Below are 26,193 nucleotides of genomic sequence, written 5' to 3'. Positions count from 1 at the left end.
AGTATTCTGTGGTTTATCACTAATAATTTCCTTGAAAATTATTACGAAAATTGCTATGATGATAAAAATTTTAGGAAAGGTAGGTCTAAGATTTTATTTATACAGATATAGGCCTCTCACTTCATGATATTTCATTACATGGAAAATATTTTCCCCATCCAAAGTCAAAATATTATCACTTTCAGCCCACTTGCATTTTCTTGTGATACCTTCCTTTGTCATCCAATAAGAGATCAGAGGCATTTCTCTACAGAAAGTGAGAAGCGGTGCTGGTCAGGAGATGAACAATTCTACTTCCCAGTAATATCATCAAGTCCACTCAGAGCTGGCTGCTCACATCTGGAAGGAGATGATTCCTGAGGAATTTTTGTATCTCCTTCCAAGAATGCTCCTGTGCAGCTGCATGTGAGGTAACCTCTCCGCCCCAGCTGATGCTTGGGATCACATAGGGGATCCTTGAGGCACAGCACAATGGAGAGTAGGGAGGCTCAATCAGGTGACCTGCCCAGGGTAAGACAGCAGAGTCCAATTCTTCTTCCCACTTTTTATCAGCTGTGCTGTGGCTTGATGAGCATGTACTTTGCTGTTGAGATTCTTGTCATCTTCTCCCACCACAAAAAGGAAATGTCCCTGAGCTTTTTCAATGGGAAAACAATATTTGCTATCCTTGTCTGCAGTCTCCTCATAGGTTCGATAAAATTCTACAAGGCCTAAGGCATTGGTGGTTACAAATTCTATATTGCATGGTATGGGCCGGTCAACTCGACCATGATATACATGTGGATCACTAGTAACAAAATTAGGCCCATTGATAAGTACAGTGGCTTTTATTTGTTTTAGGTTAATAGCCATAGAGAGTCCAACTTCTGCGCCTTTGCACACAGAAACGACGCCAACACCTGGGCCCAAGACCTAAAAACAATAACAATGAGATGTTATTTTTTTCATTAGGACATCCACAATTTCAAACAATCCAGAACTTCAACAAGTCATAGTACAAGGCAAATTAAAAAAAAAAAATTAACCCACCCAGATGCTTATATGTCAAGTAGCTAGAGTTCTGGAACACAATTTGTTTATTTAATTGAGCTTTACTATAGATATATTGGATTCAGCATTATGCCTGGTTCTGAGTTTAAAATGCCTTCAAGAACTATCACGCCAGAACTAGAAATAGAGGTGGTGGGGAAGTCCTTCCCTAGCATGCAGTAGTCACCACAGGAAAAACAAACAAGAACAACAAAACCAATGTCGGCAGGAAAATAAGCAAAGTGAATGTGTTACTGTAAATAGCGTTAGTCAGGGGATAGGCAATGAGTAAAGTACGTTGCAGAGGAGTGAGTCTCCTATAGAAAGAGGTGAGAATGAAGGGAAGTTAGGACTATGCATGAAAGCTTTGATCTCATAAGGAGATTTCAAAAAAGAGTATCTTAATGCATTTTTATTGTCAATCAACAAACACATGTAATATTTTACTTTAAGTTCCTAAATTTCAACTTCTGTCCCTAGTCTCTATCTGTCTCAGCAGATTTCTACTTGGCTGACAGACATGTCTAGTAGGTATCAGCTGCTGACTACAACCTGCTTCAGATGACTGCAAGCCCTGGACTTGCTGAAGGCTGGTGTGAACCAGTCCAGCTAATGTGATTGCTTTCTGTCTCCAGCTGGGTTATCACACCAGATGCTTCTGATGAATGCACCATAGCCTGACTTCCCTCCTTGCCTCTGACCAGCATCCTAGCCTTCCTGGGCCCTGACAATAATGTCCTAGTTTCAACAGGAAGTAAGTAGAGGAGAGAATATGTTGTCTGTTGTGCCCCAACAGGCTGGAATATTAGATCAAAAGGAAACTCTTTTATAGGGGACCTGAGTTGAAATAAGTAACTGGTCCTTATTCTCATTTCCATGATCCTTCTAGATAGGAACTCAGTCATCACAGGGCCTTTGGCCCTTTTGTGTCTGCTAATTGCTGTTGGTTCTTACATCATTGAAATAACTAAATGATAATTCCTATCTGGGTACCATTAAGCTGATGGTTATTAGATCCCAATATAAACAAGTACCCATCAGAGAGTCAAGGATTTGATTCAGGATACAACTCAACGGGGAAATGTGAGAGCCAAAGGTAGTTGGTTTTTTTGTTTGTTTGTTTGTTTGTTTTTTGATTTTGTTTCTTGTTTTTTTTTGATCGCTTTTGAGAACAGAGAGTTCTCTCTGGTGTAAAGCATTTGGCAGCCTAGTTACATTTTAAGTTTTTTCTGGAACTCGCTCTGTAGCCCAGGCAGGCCTACAAACTCATAGAGATCCGCCTGCCTCTCCCTCCCGAGTGCTGGGATTAAAGGTGTGCGCCACTGCCGCCTGGCTACATTTTAAGTTTTAATTACTATGACTAAGAGATTCATTAAACAAAATTTCCTCTGATCTGCAAGCCACTTGCTAAGGACAGATAGTTCCTGAAATGCTGTTGTTTATGGGAGATAATGAGCCACATGTTTTTCACTCCCCTAAACAAGTTCGTTTGACCCATCTGCACCAGATGTGCTTGGTCACATGTGAGCAGGAGGGTCACAGGCTGGAGGTACTTCAGGATGTGTGCTTGCCCCTGATGGGATCTGATGGGAAGTGCAATGAATTATGCGGTTTCCTTAAGCCCTTGCCATGCTTTATCCAGGGCCATTTCCCAGGAACCTGGGTATGAACCTGGCCAGAGTCCATCTACCTGGCCAGTACTTAATTAAAGCTTGCTTCAAATTTGGCTTTAAACTGTGGTGGTAGTCTTAGTCTTGATCGGTGGGATTAACACACGCCCAGCAAAGAAGTAATATCATTTCATAAGGCAACTGCCTGCCAGATGAAAAGACAGGAGAGAGGGCCGTGGAGAGACACCTAGATGATTAGAGTATCACACATTCTATAACAATGTATACAGATAGATCAGCAGCATCAAAGAGTCTCAGAAGAAATGGGCTGTAAATTGAATTTTCACACATTAAAAATGGAGGCAATAAAGAGTAATATATTAAGTGATTCAGGTGTGCTAGTTACCCATAAAAGACCTTTCCCCACAATATTAAGGCTAATATGATCTTGATTATGCATGGCAAAGCAGTGTATCCACTCTCGGAGGATGCATTTTGATGAGTCTGAGCCTATTGTCTTTTGTTACATATTTAGTCTCTGTTGTAAGGCCAATATATTCTCCTTGTAGATTGATTTTCTTCTCCAGTAAAATAACACCGAATCCGGAGATCAAAGTCTGTGTTCTTGACAATTCTATCTTAAGATACTCATATGTTGACTCAGTGCATGAAACACAGCTATCTGGTGCACTGGAAGATGGGACCAAGAACTGCCGAACAGAAACTCAACATTCTCCAGAAAAGTGGCTGAGGGTGGACTACATATCAACATAAAGCAGTTTGTTTGCTTGTTTATTTTTTGTTTTGTTTTGAACTCTGAAGATAGATCACTCAGACTTTGGTTCTAGAAAACATGCTCACAAGTTGTTTGTTTATAGATGTAAATACATATAACTTCTGGGGCTGTGGAGATCACTCAGTCAGCTAAGTGTTTGCCATGAAAGTATGAGAACATAAGCTGTGTTTTCAGAACTATGTAAAATCCTCAGACATGCTGGCTTGCTTGTAATCTCTGTCCTATGGAGATGGACACAAGAGGATCCTAGGCTCACTGGTCAGACAGCTTATCCTGAGAGGGAAATCTGTGGGTCTCTGTGAGAGACCCTGTTTAAAACCAAGGTGGATAGCTCCTGAAGAACAATGCCTAATGTTGACCTTTGTCCTCCACAAGCATATGCACACTTATGTATACACACACACACACACACACACACACACACACACACACACACACACGCACACGCATGCGCACACGTGCACACACGCACGCACACACGAGGGTGGGAGGGGAGTCCTAGTCACTAGTTACAAATGGAACATCCAAACCAAAAAGAGTAAAAGACAACTGTTCTTTGTAGCACAAAATACAACCTTTGCAGAATCATACTTCAAAGTTAAGGCAAGTCACACAGCATTGCAATTAATGTAACACTGGGATAAAATCATACTAATGAGCTTTAAATTACCTTAGGATGTCTCAGGAGAAACTCTGCAGCTTCTTCAAAATACTCTAGATCTATCTTCTCCAGGTGAGAGGGCAGGTCATCATAGCCCCAGTAAGCCAGAGCAAAGGCTGCAAAGCCATGACTGGCCAGAAGACTGGCCCGGAATTCAATCAGTCCACCAGTGCTCCCAAACAAGTCAATGACTCCTGGGAAAGGGCCTTCTCCTGGAAAAGAGCAACATAAAACAGGTCACATGTGAAAATGGGAGGAAGACAGCAAGAATATGAAGCTGACAGGAATAACTGAATCTCAGGATTAATGTGTAAATTCTCAAATAGAACATTCACATGTTCGGCATTGTGTCGGGGGTTAGAAGTAAATAAAGCCTTCTCAATATATAAGGAAACATCACTTCTAGGGATTTTATTACAAACTACATGAATTGACATATTTAATTCCTGAAGCCTAGAGGAGGGTTCATTTTCATCATCTTCAAGTAAAGAAAACCATAAAAAAAATGTGCCATGACTTCTTAACCAATAAAGGGTATATAAATGAGCTTTAGGAAATCGATGAAGATCATAAAATTAGATACAAGATATGCTGTCTGTTTATATGTGATTTCCTGTGAGAAATGCTACAGGTTGACAAAGGCTATCTCCAAAGGCCAACAGGAGAGGCAGAGCCTTTAAGAAGAGGACCTAGTTGGAGAGCTTCATGTCCTTGAGGATGAGCCCTCACAGACACTAGTTAGACAAAGGTTCTCTCCTTGTAAATGAAGTACATAGCTCAAAGATGTCTTTAATGGTTCCACCAGCTAAAATGTCTTGTAAGAGCTGCACCTCCAGAGCTCAGTCCTGGAGCACTTGCCCAAGTCTCAGAGCTCATCCCAGGCACTAGGAAACAAACAAACAAAGGTCAACCACCCTTCTTTCTCTGTTACACTCCGCTAACCATTAACTGATGAAACAGTTGATAAAACCTCCTATCTCAGCAGAGGTCCATGGGGCGCTCTTTCTTTTAATAATAGCAACTTCTATACCTTGCAGCCTAGAGTGAAAGAAGAGGGATGTCAGAGCATCAGTCCACACTCACTCTATGACAGTGCATTTCTAAACTAAACCAGGGCCCACCCACAGTGGCTATCATAAACATCCCTGTCATGAAACTTGATTTTAGAAAAGGAAGATTGGTTGTGTTTGTTTAAAGACTGGCTGAACATGAAGGGCCACTGGCAAGTTTTTAAATGACTGTGTTTCTAGCTTGAGAAATGAGATGGCACACTATATCTTGGTTTAGAAACTACCATGTAAGTACACTAACAAAGATCAATTTTATCTTTCTGATGAGTGGGAAGGAAGGGAACAGTGAAGGACCTGAAATGTTTTGACACCTAAATCAACTCTTTTGTGGCAGAATATATCTCATCCCTCCTTTGTGCCCTGGAAGATCATTTGATGGAGGAGATTCCACCTATCTAATGTCCCAGAAGATAGGCGATGACAAGCCTGGTGCCAGCAAACCAGCCCGATGCAGAAGGCCTGGACCAACACATACACATTTTAAACGGAGGTGTGATACTAAAGAAACAAAACTTACTGCTAGCTCCTTGGCCCTAAGCACAATAGGATGGTCTATGTTTTTATTCCTGGGTATAAAAAAAAATTAAGTTATGTAAACAAGCTTGTTATAGCAAAGCTGCAATGCTATACTTAAACTGAATATCAATGTGATATAGCTCCAGAAAACAGCTGTACAAGAGTCTTCAGTCAGCCAGGCTCTAATGAACTACATTTTAACCTACATTAACTCTTCAGAAACCTCCCAATGCAGGGACTCTGCCATATGTAGTCATAGCCTGACATAAGCTTCAGAATGGCGGGGGTGAAACTTGAGTTAGAGAGGAATAGCACCTATTTCTTATTCTGAGCCAAAATCAACCCAGATTCTTGGGTAGGATGGTGAGATCTATATAATACCCTCCTCCAAGCTAAACTTCTAGAGGCACAAGGCATCCTGGAAGGGAAACAGTGGTCACAATAACCAGAGTGATTCTACTGACCTGGAGGCAGAAACAGGGCTCCCCGGAGGCGACCTTCCTTTACCAGGATCCTTGTGACACCAGGGGCTACATACCATCTTTTCAAAGTCAGGCTATCCATGGGCGGGCTGATCACTACACCTTTTATTGGAAAGTGTGGACTGCGGAGATCTATGTGGACCTCGTAGGGGCTGTTCATCACATCTTTTTTGGCCAGTCGACTCAACAGTTTTTCGGGTTTCAAGGACCAGAGGAGACCCATGGGGTGGACACCCATGTAGTCTCCTCCAAGTGAGGGATCACGGTCCAGATCCACCTCCCCCACTTCACTGGCCTTGTAGTAGGCCTGAGAACCAAACAGATTGCCCTTCTCATCTCTCAGTGATGCCTGAAGGCACACCACCTGGAAGGGCGACAGGCCTGTGACTCGGATGTGCACAGGCTCATCGACAAGAGCACTGAGAGGAGTGGCTGTCAGCTTGGCCATCTGGGCAGCAGCAACCTTGAACAAGTCTTCAGGAATATCCTCACCAAGACCTCAAAACAGAAAGAAACCGAAATGAAATAGAATGGCAATAAGGTTAGTGGGTGATGGAAGGGATGAGGAGTTAGGCCTCTTAGGTTTCAGTTTTAACTCTCCATTGATTTGCTGCAAATATATTGTGATAATTTTGTAGCGTAAGACACCCGAGAGATTTCAATAGGTTTCTAGAAGCTAGAGAGCATGCGGGTAAATGCTCCAAGTTTAAGCAGCACTCCAACTTCACGTGAATGATATCAGGACATCAAGGAGGATATCTTGATCTGTCCCCATACACAAGTCTGGAAAAAACAGGATTGAGACGTGAGGTTAAAACATGATGACTGATTGAACAGCTCCCCATAAAGAATAGAGAGCACCACTAACTAATCTTTCCCATGGGGACATGTGTGTTCAGTCTTAGAGAAAAGAAACGTAACTATCACTTTGATTTTAGGACTTATACAGAAGTAAGACCTTCACATATGCAGACGTCTTGCTGAAATGTGCATCATCTTGCCCTTAAGTGTTAACACAAGAGTGACCACTCTTCCTAACAAACCAAAACTATCATTAGATTGTTCAATTTATCTGGTTGTCATGTTGTTTTCATTTTAACTCATTTTGCTGAAAATGCCACCCATCTAAATGAATCAAACTCCAGCATGTGACAAAATAGCTATTCCGGAGAGGCAAGAAAATGTACCACCTACTCTGCTATTCACTTATGATAAAACAGCAGGAAGGAACCCCACAGAGAGATAGGAGAAGTAAGAGAAAAGGGGTGCACACTTTTGATGGGTGCTGAGGTAGAACTCCGAGAAACTCTCACCCCAGAGCATGTTTCCACTCATCCATGTCTACAGGACGTCACCAGAGCCTGACAGTGCACACAAGGTTGGCTGCAGGGATACATACTGAGATGAACCCATGGGAGGCTTTCAAGCCTCCACTTAATATACGGCAGCTGCCCTCCACGGGATGAGGGCAGGGGAGCAAAGAAAGATCCCTATGCTAAGGAAGCCAGGAGTATTACCACAGAGCCACGCAAAGTCCCTAGTGACCCTTCTTCCAGAGCTCGAAATCAGGAATTCTCAGTTTAAAAGGCTAGCAAACAGCTGTTAAAGCCAAAGGTCTTCCCATGGAGTTCATGAACGCTGAGAATCCAGGCTCTTCTGATGAGAAAGGGCTTCACACCACCATCCAAAACTGAACTCAGTGGTGCCCTTAACTCAGTAAACTTGCCACAGGTCCCAGACCCAACTCGCACTTGGCTCAGATCAGAGTGACTAGCCCCAAGTCCCAACAGAATATAACATTTATTGTGTATGTGTGTGCGTGTGTGTGCGTGTGTCTGACAACTGATGGGTGTTGACTGTTTTCTTCCACCATGAGTCAGTAAGTGATTTTACTCACTGAGCAATATCACTGGCCATCTTTTTTTTTTCCAGATATTATTTTCAAACAAGACATCCAGGATCCATTTTTTATTATTATACATAAAAGTTATAAAGACTCATGATTACAAGAGGAAAGAATCACTATAGTAGAAAGAGAGGTAGTCCAGATGTTGGGATTATCAGACATCAAGTAGAAAGGAACCAACAGACATAAGAACAACTCAAATTAAACTACAGAGAGAAAAATCAAGGTAAAAGATGAGAGCACTGGAGGCATGGGAAAATGCTTTAACATATATGGTTTAATATATAGTAGAAATTCTCTAATGATTGGCACCTTAGAAAGGCATGTTAGAGATGGACACGGGAAGGATGCTTGTAAAAAACTGGGGCTGAATTTTCCTCAATTCATTGAAAAGCACCATGCTACAGTCACAAGAAATGTAACAAATACGGGGACAAAAACAGCTAAATCCCAGCTGTCATCATCGTCAAACTGATAACACACACCGCAAGTGTTAATAGAGCCAGAGAAAAGTAGCAATGTTACAGAGGAAAAGAACAAACGTAAACTAACAAGCAGGAGACAATAAACCCTCAGTGCTCAAAAGGAAAGAGAAAAGAAATAAGCAAAGCAAAATGCCTGAAACTCCTTACCTAACAAATATCAAATTACACATCAAAAACGGAGGCAAAAGAAAGGAATTTCCAGGGGGAAAAGGAGAAAATGCATCTGCAGTAAATTATATTTCAAGAAATGCACTCTGGAAGGGATGTTATTCCAGGGAGACAGCTTAATGCATCTGAGAAATGACAAAGAGCAAGAACACATTTATTATCTGGGTAATATAAAAGCCCTTTTCCAAATTTCATCACCTATATATAAATACATATATGAGCCTAAACATAGTTAAAAGTCTATAGGCTGTTCAAAATAAAAGTAACTGCTTTATGAAAGTTATACAAGAAGTATGGCCAATAGGTGGAAATGTGATAAATATGCTTCTTATATATCACTGTTTTTCAAGTAACATGAGGTTTTCTGCAGGTAGATAATGCTAATTTACATTACTTAGCAAGAGCCCAATGAGCTAGAAGATAATAGATATGAGAGCTGCCAGATGTCAGAGTGATTATTACGAAGCAAGTGACATAGAGAAGGATACAGCCAGTAATCACTTACAGTGGCGGTACAGCAATGCCCTGAAATGGAGGTGTTCAGGGGAAGATCAGCACAGATGCACAGGACTTCTCGCTGACTCTCAATCCAAGGCTCTGACCACTTGACGGATACTGTAGGAGTTTAAAAATGCAGCCTATCCAATCAGAGCTGGGGAACATATCTTTCTATTTCACTCCTCAATGTTGGCTAAACAGAGAGGTGCCTAAGAAGACCTTGGAATTTGGACTTTGGATAAACGCCTGAGCTAAAAAATACCTAAAAATAAAAGCAGGAGGGCTGCTACTGTGGGAAGGCCCCAACAAGCTTGTGTCTTTCATCGCGATTCTCCTCTGACACCATCTGCTTTGCTGGGATGTGGCTGTGAGCTCCTGTGCACCCAGCACTAGGGAGACTGAGGCAGGAGTGGAGCCAAAGCCAGCCTGGGCTCCATAGGGAGATTCTGTCTCAGAAAAACAAAAGAGCAAAACAACAACAAAAGGAATTCTCTCTGTAGCACAGTGTGCTATTTCAAACAGAAGTCTCAAGGGCAAGGGAGTAAAATCATCTAGGATTCACTCTTGCATGTGTCCTGGAGTCAATACAGAGCTGGAAACACCACTCTGGGATATGTGAGCCTCTTTGTGGTCTTTCTGCATGAGCCTGTTTGGGTTTTCTCACATCATAGCTGGAAGGGCAAGAGATAGAAGCAGCTGTAAGCTCTAACCTCTGCCATTTCATATTTGTCAGAGAAGGCATAAGTCTCCATTAGAATTCAAGTGGAGAGAGCAGAGACTTTGACAGTGAGGTAAATATTAACAGGGGAACGCGATGAGGGTATGGGATATATGTATGCCATTTTGTGTAGCACGCTTTCTCAGACAGCCAGCCCCCAAAACATGACATGGAGACTTATTTATTATTAGTTATGAATGCTCGGCCTTAGCTTAGGCTTGTCCCACTAGCTCTTATAACTTATTTTAACCTGTTTCTCTTCATCTACATTTTGCCTTGGGGCTTTGTACCTTTCTTTCATTCTATATGTCCTACTTTCCTGCTTCCTCCTTGTCTGTCTGTCTGGCGGCTCCCTGACTGGCTGGCACTGGGCATCTCCCTCTCTTTCTCCCTCCTTCACTTTTCTTGAGCAGAGATTCTTCTCCTACTTATTCTCTCTGCCCACCAGCCCCACCTATCCCTCCTCTGCCTAGCTATTGGCCATTCAGCTTTTTGTTAGAACAATCAGGTGCCTTAGGCAGGCAAAGTGAAACAGCAACACGTCTTTACAGAATTAAACAAATGCAGCATAAACAAATGTAACACATCTTTACACAGTTAAAGTAATATTCCATAACATAAGCAAATATAACACATCTTTACATAGTTCAAGTAATATTCCACAACACTTCTTATATTTGTACTGCCTTCTGCAATCCTTTGGAAATAAAATCTGCCACAGTAGGGGAATAAGAGAGCACATGATAAGTCAGATGAATGGAAAATAGTGACCAAGATGGGAAATTTCAACACAATTATATTTAAAATTGCATTATGGGGCTAAAGAGATGGTTCCATGGTCAGGAATACTAGCTGTTCTTCCAGAGAAAGATTCCTAGCACTCACATGGTGACTCACAACTCTCTGTAACTTCAGTTCCAGAGGATCTGATGTCCTTTTCTGGCGTCCACAGCACCGGGCACACAAGTGCTACATAGACATGCATGCAGGCTAACACCCATACACATAAAACAAAAACAAAAATGAGAAAAAGAAATAAGGTGGTTGAAGGGAGGTGTGATGACTATTCTTGGTTGTCAACTTGACTACATCTGGAATAAACTACAATCCAGGAATGAAGGGCACACCTGTGAGGGACTTTTTGCTTAGTTTGAAATGGGTAAATCCACCTCTAGTCTGGACCTTTGAGGTAGGAAGGCACGTACCTTTGATCAGGATCACGAGGTGGGAAGACACATACACTTAATTCAAATTTTGAGGTGGGAAGGCACACCTTTAATCTGGGCCAGACCTTCTACTGGAAGCCTACATAAGGACATAGAAGAAGGAAGCTTTTGCTCTTTGACTGCTTGCCCTCACCTAGATAGAACATCCATTCCTCCACTGGCATTAGAGCCTACATCTTCAGGATCCCAGCATATATGGAAGAGCAGCTGAGACATTCAGCCATGTGGACCGAGCAACTACTGGATTCTTGGACTTTCCATTCACAACCATCCATTGTTTGATTAGCTGAACAGCTGCCTGTAAATCATTCCAGTAAATCCCCTTTATTTATATAGGTTCATTCCATAAGTTTGATTACTCTAGAGAACCCTGACTAATACTGGAAGGGAGTTTGCTTTGTGCCTTATCCGGGCTTCCTCCCAAAGCTCATTTTTGATGTAATAACACAACAGTAATTAATTTATTTTGAGGGGTTAAAAGATATGCAATGAATGGTTCCCTAAAGGTGGTCCTTATACACATACATAGAGGTGGGGCAGATAGATGTAAATAAATGTGGACTATCAGCCTATAGAAAGAAGTGCACAGGATAAAAAAAAAAAAAAATCTTTATTTGCCTCATTACAACCTCCCAGAATGTGAATACTTAAGATCATATAGGAATGAAGAGTGCAGTCAGCAATAGAATCTGTATCTCCAACTCTGTCAAACTGATTAGTAAGAAATTTCCCAGTGAGTCACTTAAGATTAGGTGCAGCCCTGTTCCAAAATGTAGAATTCCTTCTCTGCATTAGCATCATCCACTAGGCTTCTCTTAGATTTCACTTGTCAGCCAGTGTATCCAAGCAAGAAAAACTGATTCATTGTTGAGTTTCCACTTCAAGTATTTTCAGTTTAATTTTAACATATTATCATCCTAACCTTAAGAGAAAATCCCTGCTCTCTCTATCTGTCTCTTAGATTTCTATCTCTATCTCTTTGGGGTTTTTTTGTTTGTTTGTTTGTTTGTTTTTTTGAGACAGGGTTTCTCTGTGTAGTTCTGGCTATCTTGGAACTCGCTCTATAGACCAAGCCGACCTTGAATTTACAAAGATTAAATAAAACATTAATAGTGCAAGTTAGTGTTCCAGACTAAGAGCTTTTTTCCCCCTACCATATTCTAGAAAAGTGTCAACAAAGGGGGAGTTACTCATGGAGATTAGGATAGCACAAAGGGAGTAAAGTGATTTCTGATAGTCTTTCATGTCCTTTAAAAACATCCAGTGATCATAGGTCCCGAATGACATCCTTTCTAAGCAAAATCTGACTGAAAAAGCACTGTACTAGCTCCTCTGGGAACTTCTGAGCTCTCCAAGAATATGGGAGGAGCAAAAGGAGTATTTGACCTTGGAAACCACTCAATGCCAAACACTGGAGGAAAAAAAAAATAAGACTTTTATTTTTAATTTAGGAGTTAAGATTTCTTACGTATTTCCAATCAACTCAAAGAAAACAGCTTTGATTACAAACCAACTAATGTTCCTTTCCCTATTTGAAGCCGCTTTTCCAGCAGTAAAGGAAAAAGCACAATCCCAGTTGCCCAGGACCGAGCCTCAAATGCTTTTGACATTAGTTCACATTGAGTCACAGAGCAAAGGGCATCAGCTTACCTGCTGCTGTGCTGACCCTGTTCCCGCTATGGTTACCTATTAAGTACATAGTAGGGAACCTAGCCCTTTTCCTCCTTCCTTTCTGCTTTGTTTTGGGAGTTTTCTTTAGTTTTTAAATATGTAATGTTTTATATAATATGAATTACATACAATATATTCATGTGTATACATATATGATGTCTGTGGGGAGGGGGAGTATAAATGCACACTCGCATGCACCAGGGCCCATAAAAGGACAATGACCTAAGTAAGGTCCTCAGGCTTGGTGACAAGTGCTGTTATCTGCTGAATCATCTCCCTGACCTCTTGTTTGTTTAAAACTCTACTGCCAATATTTGATTTTATCTGACCACTAATTTAAGAAGTCAATGCAACTACTGCAGGACTCTGAACTTGCAAAACATTTCTTTCCAGGTCTGAGTTCAATCCTACAAAACTAAATAATAAAAGCCAATTATGGGCTGGAGAGTTGACTCACTGGTCAAGTGTTGGCTGTGCAATCATGAAGACTAGAGTTTGGATCGCAGCACCCACATAACAAGCTGATCTTCCTGCAAATGCCTACAGCTCCAATTCCGGTGGATTGAATGCCTCCTTTTGGCTTCAAAGATACACACATCTTCCATGTTAAAACAAAACCCAGCAAGAGAGGGAGTCTCATGCTATTTGAAACTTGAAACATATAGTTATGTAAGATCATTTATCTTGAATTTTGAATTGCTAATGATTTTATTAGGTTTTATGCAAGCACAGGCTGAGCCCATAGGCTCAACTAAGTGAAATTGATTAGCTTATGCCCTTTACATCATTGAGTTTTTTTAAAATAGAAAGCTTTTGTGTATGTCCAGCTACCTTAGTAAACAAACAAACCTGTTCCCTTCGGAACTGTAAGGTCACTATTCTGAAACAGTATAATGAGCTGTGTGCAAAGCAGTGACACCCTCCAGAGCTACTGATAAGCAGCAGAACTGTTCTACAGAAAGGTACTCTGCTGCCATCTTAACGTCATTTCCTGATCCTAGGCCGTTACTTCTGAGCACTGTAGAGATGAGGAAGCTTACAACCACTCCAGACACTAATACGGTCTCCACATGACTCATTCACATATAGATTTCTGAACAGCACTGCTCTGGGGTACACAGCAGCAGCTTCTATCTTAACAATAACATGAAGAATGCATTTTGCAGTCTCTGGTCCAGTTGTAGCCAAGAATGTTTCCATCCTGACTTCCCACCTCTTCATTTCCAGTATGCTATTGTTGTATGGGAAACACAATCATCAAATTCTGTATGTAAAAGCCAAATGTTTCAGTGTTGAATCTGGTTCTCACAAAACAAGAGCTGATATGACCAAACTCCAGGGCTCCAGACACTGATACTTCGGAAGCTCATGATGTAAATGCCATTGGTGTGTACGCAGTAATTATTAAGTGCTGTGACATTTTTTTTAGATACTGTCTTGTCAGGATTGTGTGGGTACGCACACCTGTGTGCACACAGAGGCCAGAGCAGGGCATATTTTTCTTTACTGATCTCCACCTAATTGTCTTGAGATAAGTTTTTTCGCTGAATGCTGAATGGGAATCTCACTTTTTTGACTAGTTGGCCACCCAGCTCTAGGCATTCACCTGTCTCCACTTTCTAATCTGGAGGTATAGGTACATGTAGCCATGCTCAGTTTTGTACATGGGAACTGGGAATTTAAACCTAGGTCCTCAGGCTTACAGGTCAGGTGTTCTTACCCACAAAACCATCTCATTCACTTCAACTATTTTTCCCAAAAAATCTGTTAGAATTAATATATCCAACTGATTATTATTTTTCTTCAACAAAGTTACTCAAGAGAATAAATGCAATTTCTTATATCTAAAGCCTTCCTATCACAATATTTTATATAACCACTAATTTTGTCATTCAGATCTATCTGGCAATCTATTTTAACAATCTCTACAAACTAAGTACATTAAAGTACAAAGATGTGCCAACCTAGTAACTAATCATAGGTACCCTAAGGCCACTTTTAAAGTTATAGAAAAGATCATTTGAAATATGCTTCATTTTAAGGATATGTAATTAAATGTGGAATTTGGCAATGACTCTTTAAAACTTAATAGCTGCGAGATATTTTTTCAGTTCTACCACTCATTTTAATAAAATAATAAAGTGATACATAGAAGTGAGTTTCAAGAAGACATCAGATTTTAACAAATCTGTTTTAATCCTAGATGAACCCAGAATACAGTGTACTTTCTTCATCTTTACTCATGGACTGAGACAGTGTTTGAAATGTCCTATGTGAACCAGACGATCACAGTTCTTTTAAATATCTAATACATTTCCTCATTTGTGTTTGTATACATGATAATCCCATACCTATGAGCTTTAATAAGATTAAAACATTTTATTGCAACTACTACTTTATCCCTATGAAAGGCAAAGAGAGCATCTGAACGTGCAATGCCCTTCTATCTTAAATCCAAGTTAATTAACATCAACGTGTGATGGCTAATCTTGGTTGTCAACTTGACTGATCTAGAATCAACTAAAAGACAAGCATCTGGCCACTCCACTGAGGGATTTTCTCAAACAAATTATCTCATCCAAGAGGGAAGTATACCCTAAATGTGGCCAGAACCCACGCAGAAGGAAGGTTTGGCTTTCTGCCTGCTTGTCTTCACTCTACTGGCAAGTACACCATCCTGTTCCTGCCACTGCTGCATTTCTTCACTCATATTAGAACCAGCTTCTTGAGGCTGCAAACACAGTTTGGAGATCAGCAGCTCTCCAAAGAATCCTGCAGGCCCTCAGCCACCAGGCTGGTACTGTTCAGACAGTCAGCCTCGTGGACTGAGCAACCCTGGATTCTCGGCCTCTCCGGTATGAAACAGCCATTGATGGACTATCTAGACCCTAACCCAAGCTAATCTGATAAATCCCTTTTAAATCTGTATTCATGCTATCACTTCTGCTCTTCTCAAGAACCCTGACTATACACAGCAGAATGAAAAGAACATTTTCATAAATTATCAACACTTGATTTTATTGGGGGGAAACAGCTTTAGCAAATGTGAAAATGTCTTCTTTGTTGATTCTCCATGAGAAAAAAAGATATGTTCTTCTACAGGGAAAAAAAAGGAAAGGAAAGGGAGGTTTAGAGAAGAGTTCTGATGGATACCATATCACAAGGTTTATCAGCCACTGTAGTGAGGAGAACAACAATGATCTCAATGCAGTCAATTGCTGAAATGCTCAGTAACCCCAACTGATTTTCAAATTGGGAGGCAAATTACTGGCAACGAGTTCATCAAATTTAGATCTATCTTGATCACTGGGAACATTATAGAAATCAAGAACGTCTTTGACCCTGCACATTTGGTGAAGCCTGGAGTTAGGCACTGCATGGCCCAGGTCATCAGCTAAATGTGCCAAGAGTCTGAACTTCACATGAACATCATCCAAGGAGATATCTTGCCAATTAGTAGGAAGAGATGAACCAAGAACTTCTTTAATACAAGATTCCAAGCGACTCTGGAGATCGTCAGGTGGTGTGTATGCTCGGCTTCGTAAGGGTGGACACACCAGAACAGGCTCTTTTTTCACTTCTTCTACTGCCTCAGCCACCACCGGCTCTATCTCCTTTCTGGAATGATCAAAAGCAAACACGTGAATCTTTGGCTGATTATCTTAATGATGCTAATAAACATCTGATTGAATCTTGCCTTGCAATCAAAATCCAGTATTTTGTACACTTAAGACTTTCTGAGCACAGTGGAGAGCAGAAAAGAGTAAGATCATCATCTACCCTTCAGGTGTGTATAGTTGAATCAATTGTTAGAAAAGAAAACAAAAGCTTAGTATGTATTTTACATACTTGTATGAATTCTAAAAATAAGTAAAGAACAAAGATAAGGAAAACTGTTCTGTCTAGGAGTCCTAGTCTGTCTTAGTTGTTTCTATTGCTGTGATAAAACACCAGGACAACAAGCACTTGTTTATTCCATCTTACAGTTCCATATCACACCCCATCACTGAGGGGTGTCAGGGCAGGAACTCAAGGCAGGAACTGATGCAGAGCCTATGGAGGGCTGCTGCTTATTGCACTGCTCTGATGACTCACCCAGAACCACTTGCCAAGGGGTGGCATCACCCACAGTGAGATGGACCCTCCCACAATTTTCAATCAGGAAAATGCACCAGACTTGCCCACAGGCCAATCTGGTAGGGACATTTTTTTCAATTGAGGTTCCCTCTTTCAAATAACTCTAACTTTTATCAATCTGACATAAAACTAGCCAGCATATCCTCCAAGATCTAACTCTAATACAACTAACTAAATTTACTTCCCACCAATTTCTTACATACATTATAGGCCTACTCAAACTAAACTATATTCTGTTTTCCAAACACACTACCACTTTCCTGACACTTGTTAGTTCAGGTTATATTTCCTTACATGAATCATTTTAATCTTTACTCATGGAAATTATACTACTTACCCTATTAGGCCTAAGATAAAATGTGTGCCTCTTAAGAACTTTAACCTGACTCCTCTAATCAAATGTTAGTTTCTCTGATCTTCATAGCAGTCTACACTGCCCAGTGTATCCCATCCTATACAAGTTTTAATTTTGATTATATTCTACCTCACAGGATCAGAACTTCTCAGTTCCAAACAGCTTATATTTTTTTATTGGACAGTTCCCTGCTGTGTGTGAGGGGCCATTCTGTTCACTGTAAGGTATTTACTAGCGTCCTGGCATCACTTTACTTAATGACAGTAGCACTCCTGTCCTGAGTCACAACCATGGACACTACCAACACTGTCTCTTGAGAACCACCATACCAGACTGTAAGATCTTTAATATAATGGCCTGTTTTGGGGTTCTTTGAACATGAACTCAACAACTGCTTAGAAGAGAATCTGGCTGACATACCATTTAAACGCTTTGGTTTGTGAACCACCTAAGTAATCCTGTTTCTCGTGGAATTGGCATCTGACTAGAATTGACCATCTTTACAGAAAGAGAAGACCAGAAATGAAATGTCTGGCCAAGAATATACTTTAGAATGTAACTTTGCTTGTCTACTTAAAACTTTGTTCCATCAACTCATCCTTCATAAATTTTTGATTACCATCTCAGTGTCATGTCTTGCAATGGCTTGACTATATTATCCTCAAGAGCTCTTGTCTTGGACACTCAATATTTGTAATTAGGCCTTTTAAGAGGTAATTAGAGGAGATAAGATAAGAATATTGGGAATGCCATAAAAGCATTAGTGGCTATAAAGAAGAGGAAGAAAAAAAACCAAGCTAGTATGCCTGCTCTGTCTCACTATATATTCTTCTCCATTATGTTAAGAGGCAGCAAGAAGGTCTTCTACAGATGTAGAGCAGATAATATTGCCAAGCTATTGATAAGTCATCCATTTTTTGACATTTTACTATGTCAATGGACTAAGTCAAGGGACTAAGACTCTACTGAAGTCTTAGAGTAAACAATATACTGCAATAGTTTCCATTTTTGAAGAAAACTAGCCACTGTTTTTAAAAAAATTCTCAAGAGAGTTATGTTCATATAATTTGTTAAATTATACATTCCAGCGCTTTCAGAATAAACGTAATTCAGGTAAAAGACTCAACATTCCAAAAGATAGAGTGGCTAAAACAAACAAACAAACAAACAAAAAAAAAAAAACAAAACAAAAAAAAAAAACCTCTGAGGGCTGGAGAGATGGCTCCCTTGTCAGAGACTGGGCTCATAACCAAAATGTCAAAAATAAAAACCAAACTCTAACTCTATGTTGTCTGTAAGAAACTTATTCTTATTCTTTTTTTTTTTTTAAAAAAAGATTTAAGGGCTACATCAATCAAAATTGATGGGAAAGGGTATTTCATGGGCATAGCTATACTTACATCAAACCAAATAAACTGTTAAGTCAAACTTTCTCTCAAAGGTCATTAGATAGTATTAAATGATCAAATCAATTGGATGAAATAAACATGTACCCAATACGAGAACACCTAAATATACAAAGCATATATGAACAAGCCTGAAATGATAAATTACTGAAATAACACAACTCAACAACACACTCTCAATAAACAGTGGATAGGCTAATGCTGTGGGATGGTCTGTATGTCAAATCTGTTGCTCTGATTGGTCAATAAATAAAACACTGGTTGGCCAGTGGCCAGGCAGGAAGTATAGGCGGGACTAACAGAGAAGAGAATTAAGGGAACAGGAAGGGAAAGGGAGTCACTGCCAGCCACCGCCATGACAAGCAGCATGTGAAGATGCCCGTAAGCCATGAGCCACATGGCAAGGTATAGATTTATAGAAATGGATTAATTTAAGCTATAAGAAGAGTTAGCAAGAAGCCTGCCACAGCCATACAGTTTGTAAGCAATATAAGTCTCTGTGTTTACTTGGTTGGGTCTGAGCGGTTGTGGGACTGGCGGGTGACAGAGATTTGTCCTGACTGTGGGCAAGGCAGGAAAACTCAACCCACAGGCTAACCACACAGAACACCAATAAATACTGAATTTTAATAATATTGTATACCAAATGGATCTACACAGAGCTTTCTGTTGTAGAATATTCCTTTATACTGTAAGAAGATGTGTCACTGTGATTGGTTTAATAAAGAGCTAAACGGCCATTAGCTAGGCAGGAAGAGGTTAGTGGAACTTCTGGGGACAGAGCTCTGGGGAGAAGAAAGAAGGAGTCGCTCTCCAGGCACAAGGAAGCAAGATGGGCAGTACAAAGAAAAAGTAATTGAGCCACGTAAAAGAACATAGATTTAAAAATATAGGCTAATTTAAGTTGTAAGAACTAGTTAGGAACAAGCCTAAGCTAAGGCCAAGCTGTGTTTTGTGTGAGATGGTGGCCCAAAGGAAAATCAGCATACAGCTTTCAATTTAACATCCAACCATTCCATGAAACACTTTCATCTTTACTTGCTTCTCAAGCATGTATTGAATATTTTGTAGGCTAGATTACATTATATCACAAAAGAAGCCTCATGAATTTAAAAGATCAAAATGATACAAAATAGCCTTACTGACCACAAAGGAAAAAAAGAGTCACCAGTAATTCAAGAGAAAAACAATAACAACAAATCTCTGGAAACTAAGCAACAGACTGTTGGGTCAAAGGGGAAATCAAAAGGGAACTTCCAGATTATCTTGAGATAAGGGACTGGAGAGATGGCTCAAAAGGCAAAGTGTTTGACAAGTGTGGTGCTTTGAAGAGGAATGGCCCCCATAGGCTCATAGATTTGAATACATGGTCACCAGGGAATGGCACTATTAGGAGGTGTGGCCTTATTGGAAGAACTATGTCACTGGGGTTTCGAATGCTCAAGCCAGGCCCAGTGTCTCCCATTCTTCCTGCTGCCTACAGAGATATAGAACTCTCAGCTACCTCCTAGCACCATTTCTGCCTGCATGCTACTGTGCTTCCTGCCATGACAATAATGGACTAAACTGAAATGTAAGCCAGCCCCAATTAAATATTTTCCTTTATAAGAGTTGCCATGGTCATGGTCTCCATGACCATGAATGGAAACCCTAACTAAGACACTAGGTAATAAGACACCAGTAACAGAAACTATAGTGTCTTAGTTATGGTTTCTATTGCTGTGTAGAGACACCATGACCACAGCAACTCTTACAAGGGAAAGCATTTAATTAAGGTGGCTTACCTACAGTTTCAGAGGTTCAGTCTATTATCATCATGGTGGGGAGTATGGCAGCATGCAGGCAGACATGGTGCTGGCTACATCCTGATCAGAAGGCTGTGACTCTGGTAGTAGCTTGAACTCAAGTACAAGAACTCGAAGTATGCCCCCATAGTAACACACTTCCTCCAACAAGACCACATCTCCTAATAGTGTCACCCCTTTGGGGCCATTTTCTTTGAAATCACTACACCTAGACAGACACAAGTAAACAAAGAGGACCAGAGTTCAATACTCATCATCCTGGAGAAAAAAACTACCAGAAGGTGTGCAAGCCCATAATGAGAACACAGGAGAATCAGAGACAGGTCTTGAGATGGCTGGCTAGTCAGTATAGTCAAGTCACTGGGCTCCAGGTTCAATGAGAGACCATGTCTCAAACTATAAGGTGGAGAGTGACTGAAGTAGACACCCAACGTTGACCTGTTCTTCACATGTATGCATGCATGCACGCACAAAAGCACACATACAATATCTTGAGAAAAGTGAAAATGTATAGCATAACTGTGTGAGCTACTTTTATATCAACTTGACACAAGCTAGAGTCACTTGGGAAAAGAGAATTTCACTTCAAAAATTTGATGTGTTTGAGAGCCCAGGTCACCATGGGTGGTACTACACTTAATCTGGTGGTCCTGGGTGCTGTAAGAAAGCAGGCTGGGCAAGCTGTGCAGGAGTGAGCCAGAAAGCAGCACTGCTCTATAGTCTCCACATCAATCTCCTGCCTCTAAGTTCCTGCCTTGAGTTCTTGGTCTGACTTCCCTGGATGATGGACTGACCTCAAGCTGTAAGATTGAAATAAATCCCTTCTTCCTCATGTTGCATTTGGTCATGGCATTTCATCACAGCAGTAGAAAACTCTACCAAAGACAGTAACAAACATTAAAAGAAAACCTATACTGAGGAGAATTTATAGTAATAAATGGCCACATCACTCAAGATTTTTAGCAATCTGACATTGAACCATATGAAACTTAAAAAGAAAAATGTAACCCTAAATTTAGCAAGACAAAGGAAATAATAAGATCAGAGCAGATACAAATTTCATAGAAAGAAGCCAATAAAACTAAGGGCTGATACAGAAAACATGTAATTAAAATCAGAAACATAAGGCGACACTTGAGATGTTTCAGAACCTAAAAGATACTTGAGATATTTACAGAACCTAAAAGAAACAGTTAAGATCCTAGGAACTAAGCCAGGAAAGAATAGAAAGCCTAAGCCAGTCAATAGCAAATAAAAGAGACTGAAGAAAAATGAAACAGCAAACAACACCCCAACAGAGACTGGAATAAGATTCTTCATGTGATAATTGTACCATACATTCAAAGAAGAACTGACATCTGCCCTTCTGAAACTCTCCCTAAAGTAGGAAGAAGAAACACTTCCAAAATCATTTTATGAAACCAGGATACTAAAGCCAGACAAAGATACAAGGCAATATCTCTGATGAACATAATGCAATAATCTTCAATAAAATAGAAGCAAACCAAATTCAAAAAGACAACCATACTATGACTAAATAAACACTTCCTTGGACTGCAAAGTTTGTTCAATATACACAAATGAATAATGACAGACTGCATTAACAGAATGAAAGTAAAAATCACATCATCATCTCAATGGAAGCAGAAAAGGTGTCTGATATAAATAAAGCCTAACACTCATTCAAGATCAAAGCTCTAAACAAAATAGGTATAGAATCTACCACAACCAGATAAACATAATTTAGGAACGCTTACAGCTAAACTCATAATGAATGGGGGAAAACTATTAACAAAACAGTTTTCTTTCCATGCTCAGGTACAAGCAAGGATGCTCAGTCTCAGAACTTCTGTTTCGGGGGGGGGAATGGGGGGTTGGGGAGGTCATGGGGGGGTTGAGTGGGGCTTCCTATGTAAAGTACACTGGCCTTGAATTCATCATTTTCCTGCCTCAACCTCTGCAAACCACTATAACCTCATACTAGAAGGCATACTCAAGAGATTTGAGAAAAGAAGAAAGAAATAAAAGGCAACCAAATTAGAAAGAAGTACATTTGTCTCTGCATATGACTTAAGTCTATTAGAAAAACTCAGACTATGTAACACACACAAGAAATTGCTAGAACTAATAAACTAACCCAGTCAAGTTGCAGTATACAACTTAACATTTTTAAGACATACAACTTAACATTTAAAAGAATTAACATTTTTTTAAAAAAAGTTAGTACTTTGGGGGCTGGAGAGATGAGTCAGTAGTTAAGAGAACTTGTTACTCTTCCAGAGTTCAGTTTCCAGCATCCACATTAGGTTGCTAGCTCACAGCCACCTGTAACTCCAGCCCCTGGAGATCTGGTGCCCTCTTCTGGCCTCACAGGGTATCTATCAGTATGAGATATGCATACATGAACATATGTACATAAATAAAATAAATCCTCAATAAAAAATCAGTAGTTTCTTTAGGGAAATAACAAATTAGCCCAAAAGAAAATCAAGAAGTCAAATTCAGTTTACAGTTAACAAGAAAAAAAAAAAAGGAAATATTTAGGAAAAATTAACCACGTACGCTAAAGATCATCTGTATACTGAAAACTGTAAAACACTGAAAACTGTAAAACACTAATAAAAGAAACAGAAAACACACATAAATGAAAAGACATCCATGCTCATGGATTGAAGAATCAATTATTATGTTATTTTATCAATACTGTTAATATGTCTGCACTACTTAACATACTTAACCCAATGCCTATCAAAATAATCTAAGCAATCTTAAATCACGAATAGCTGCAGCAATCTTGAGCATGAGCAATGTAGTAGAAATTATACTTTAAGATTTAAAATTCTATCCCAGAGTTATGGTGATCAACAATAAAAAAATGATAGAGATCTTAGTTTTCATTAAAAATAAAAAAGGATGTAAAGAGATGGAATTAGCTAGACTGTAAAAGTCTCTTCTTTATGTATATATACATCAATGCATCTATTTACACCCTTAAAGAATAGGTAACCAAAAAATGAACATAATTTAACAACGGCTCCCCCTCTTAAAGATCTTTTCTTATTAACCACTGTATCTTTAATATCTACCATATAGTAGACATTAAAATATTTGTTGAGTGAATAAAAGAAACGAACTTGGAACATTTGACAGTAACCAAACAGAGAGATTTAGTTAAGACATGACATGATGACTCAAAATTTTAACCTACGACATTCGTTGTTGCCTGCAGGGTCCCAGCGGTTAAGTTTCCATGCCCTAAACATTTTCTAGGTCATACAGATGGATCCTACATAATGCAGTGGGAAAACTGTAGGTAAGTAGTTAAGACACAGGGATTCTCTATGTCCACCATGCGCGTGCTTTTCTCTTCAGTGGGCCTCAGTTCCCCCTAGAGTCACAATACTGAGGCGTGGAAAAGAGACTACTATTGGAGCATTGTACACATTTGAGAGAAATAGAAGACGTTTAGAAAATATTTGTTGTATGCATCAATGAAATGCGAGCGAGCGAGCGAGCGAGCGAGAGAGAGAGAGAGAGAGAGAGACTGACAGCGAGCGAGCGCGCGCATGAGGGTGAGGGAGAGAGATACACAACGTTGAGCGGGAGTCTTCATTTCTCATCTTGCTTAAAAACAGACAACCCCCGGGAAGGAGGTTGGCTTACTGAGCACCTACGTTCATAATTTAGCTTGATCAGTCCAAACGAATCGTTTGCTTGCAGACACAGCACTGCGTGCCTTTGGCACGTGGTTAATGCTGTTTACTAAGGAATGTGAGACCCGAGGCAAAGGGCACCGTGTGGCCATTAGGAGGCTCCGCCAGTCGCGGAAACGTCAGCCGAAGCTTTTAACTCGGATCGCTACTCCACGCTAACTCCTGCAGGCTAAGGACCAGGGTCCCATCTTAACCCTCCGAACTCTAAACCCTAAGTTCCTGGTTACTTTCGTGGGACGTAACCCAATGAGAAACCCTCAGCTTTACCTGGATCGAGACCAAAAGTCTCTACGAGTAGCCAACGGGACCTTCCAGAGCCAGCCTCTTCTAGCAAACCGGCCCGCACACAGCGCCGCCATCTTCGACTAGCGTTCCGGAGCGCCGGGAGCTGCCCGACTCAGCCAATCACACGCGAGCTTACTGCAGTGGTCCCTGTTGTTGCCTAATCCTGTGCACACTGGGAAATGTAGTCTATTGCCATTTGCGGAAGAAGGCTGTGGCGCGCCCCCGGGGCATGTTGGGAGTTGTAGTTGGAGAGGTTCGGTGAAGGTTCCGGGTAACGCCTTCTGGTTCAGGGGTGGTCGGCTGTAGCGCTGCTTGACTGTGAGGTGGAGAAATTGGCAACAAGGAGACTGCAGCGAGGCCCGAAAGACTGCGCAGCCGGGCAGGAGACGGGGCTTGGGGTTAGGGGACAGTCAAGCAGATTGTCTGATATGGCCCTGGGAACGTGACCACTCTTGAGACCGAGACAGGACCTCCCCAGACCCATCCAGTGAGCCTCGTCTTGGCGGGGCCTAATTTCCAGCAGGCGGCTAGGCCTCTCCGGAGCCTTATTGCTGTGTGGCTGCTATTCCTGAACGAGGACATGGCGTCCCCAAGCCCACTGCTGGAGCCAAAGGTGAGTTGCCCCTACGAGAGATCTCCGTTATTTCGCCGCTCCCGAGACGGCCAGGCCGTGCCATCACCTGCCCAGTCCCCATCTGCTGGCTGCCAGTTCTAAGTGAGGACCCCAGACAACAGCCGGAGTACTCCGTGCTCCGGGTGCAGTTAGTTAATGGGCTCTTTTTTTTTTTTTTTTTTCCAAGAACAACTTGATAAATCGGCTGGAGAAAATTAAGACTGCTCCAAGTTAGTTCTCGTTTGTGAGTTCCCCAAGTGAGGCACTATTTTTGATATCCTCTGTCTTCTGCAGCTGGCCTGATGGCTGAACTTAAGGTGGGTGCTTAGGGATCTAATGGAATTGAGTTGAATTGGGTCACAAGCTGGTGTGGGTAGACCATTGGAGGGGGCCGGTGAGGTGAGAGAAGCTTGGAGAGGTCTTGAGGCTGTTAACTACAATTAAAATAGTAGTGACATTACTGTGCAGTAACCAAACCAGAAAGGGCTTTCAGTTTAGAAGGCACAGATTCCGATCAGTTCCTTTCCAGTCTAGGTGTTCGCCTGTAAAAGTTAGTTCCAGGAATTGGGCACCTTTTGACATTCTTAATTTGGTTCCTCCTAGTGAATATGACCGTGGTAAGTGATAGAATTATCCCTGAGAAAACTGGAACTGACTACAGAAATCGTACTATTTCAGCAGTTGCTGACATTTGAGGATATGGCTATGTTTTTTTACCCAGGAGGAGTGGGATTATCTGGATCCAGCTCGGAGAAGCTTGTATAAAGACGTCATGGTGGACAGTTATGGAAACCTGGTCTCTCTGGGTAAGACTGTGCTGTTTCTCTAACATATCCAATAAGTTGCTAACACTCATATTCAGAACACTTCAACCAGTATTATTAATGTCAATACCGTTTTGTTCCAAAATTCTGATTCACATCTCTCCGCCATTCATTATGTCCATGACTCTCCTATCCCTCCCTTCCTTATAACCAAAGTGCAAGGTTTTTCAGCTTCCCAGTCTCCTTCCCATGTTACTCTGTGCTTTTCTTCTTGGTGCA

At 40.9% G+C, this 26,193-nt stretch overlaps 2 protein-coding genes and 1 non-coding gene across 3 annotated transcripts; 1 reads left to right on the top strand and 2 right to left on the bottom strand.

Moving 5' to 3' along the window:
* Window positions 1-68: 68 nt before the first annotated feature.
* LOC114702326 (bile acid-CoA:amino acid N-acyltransferase) lies at window positions 69-9,387 on the bottom strand. Its single transcript, XM_037201970.1, is given in 6 exon segments — window positions 69-504; window positions 507-912; window positions 4,106-4,308; window positions 6,147-6,662; window positions 8,703-8,848; window positions 9,229-9,387. Coding segments are annotated over 4 exon segments (1,260 nt in total). The 5' UTR covers window positions 6,613-6,662; window positions 8,703-8,848; window positions 9,229-9,387; the 3' UTR covers window positions 69-319.
* Window positions 9,388-15,833: 6,446 nt separating this feature from the next.
* Mrpl50 (mitochondrial ribosomal protein L50) lies at window positions 15,834-24,655 on the bottom strand. The gene is made up of 2 exons (XM_028882755.2): window positions 24,520-24,655; window positions 15,834-16,454 (listed from the first exon to the last, which is right to left on the bottom strand). The coding sequence occupies exons 1-2, from the start codon at window positions 24,609-24,611 to the stop codon at window positions 16,064-16,066; spliced, it is 483 nt and encodes a 160-aa protein (XP_028738588.1). The 5' UTR covers window positions 24,612-24,655; the 3' UTR covers window positions 15,834-16,063.
* Window positions 24,656-25,059: 404 nt separating this feature from the next.
* On the top strand, window positions 25,060-25,958 carry LOC114702324. Its single transcript, XR_005090676.1, has 3 exons — window positions 25,060-25,150; window positions 25,338-25,467; window positions 25,872-25,958. It is a non-coding gene; the product is annotated as an uncharacterized LOC114702324 (transcript).
* The last annotated feature ends 235 nt before the right edge of the window (window positions 25,959-26,193 follow it).

This window comes from Peromyscus leucopus, unplaced genomic scaffold, assembly GCF_004664715.2.
Source record: "Peromyscus leucopus breed LL Stock unplaced genomic scaffold, UCI_PerLeu_2.1 scaffold_560, whole genome shotgun sequence".
In the NCBI taxonomy this organism is placed as follows: domain Eukaryota; kingdom Metazoa; phylum Chordata; class Mammalia; order Rodentia; family Cricetidae; genus Peromyscus; species Peromyscus leucopus.
This window is presented reverse-complemented; position numbering and strand designations above follow the sequence as displayed.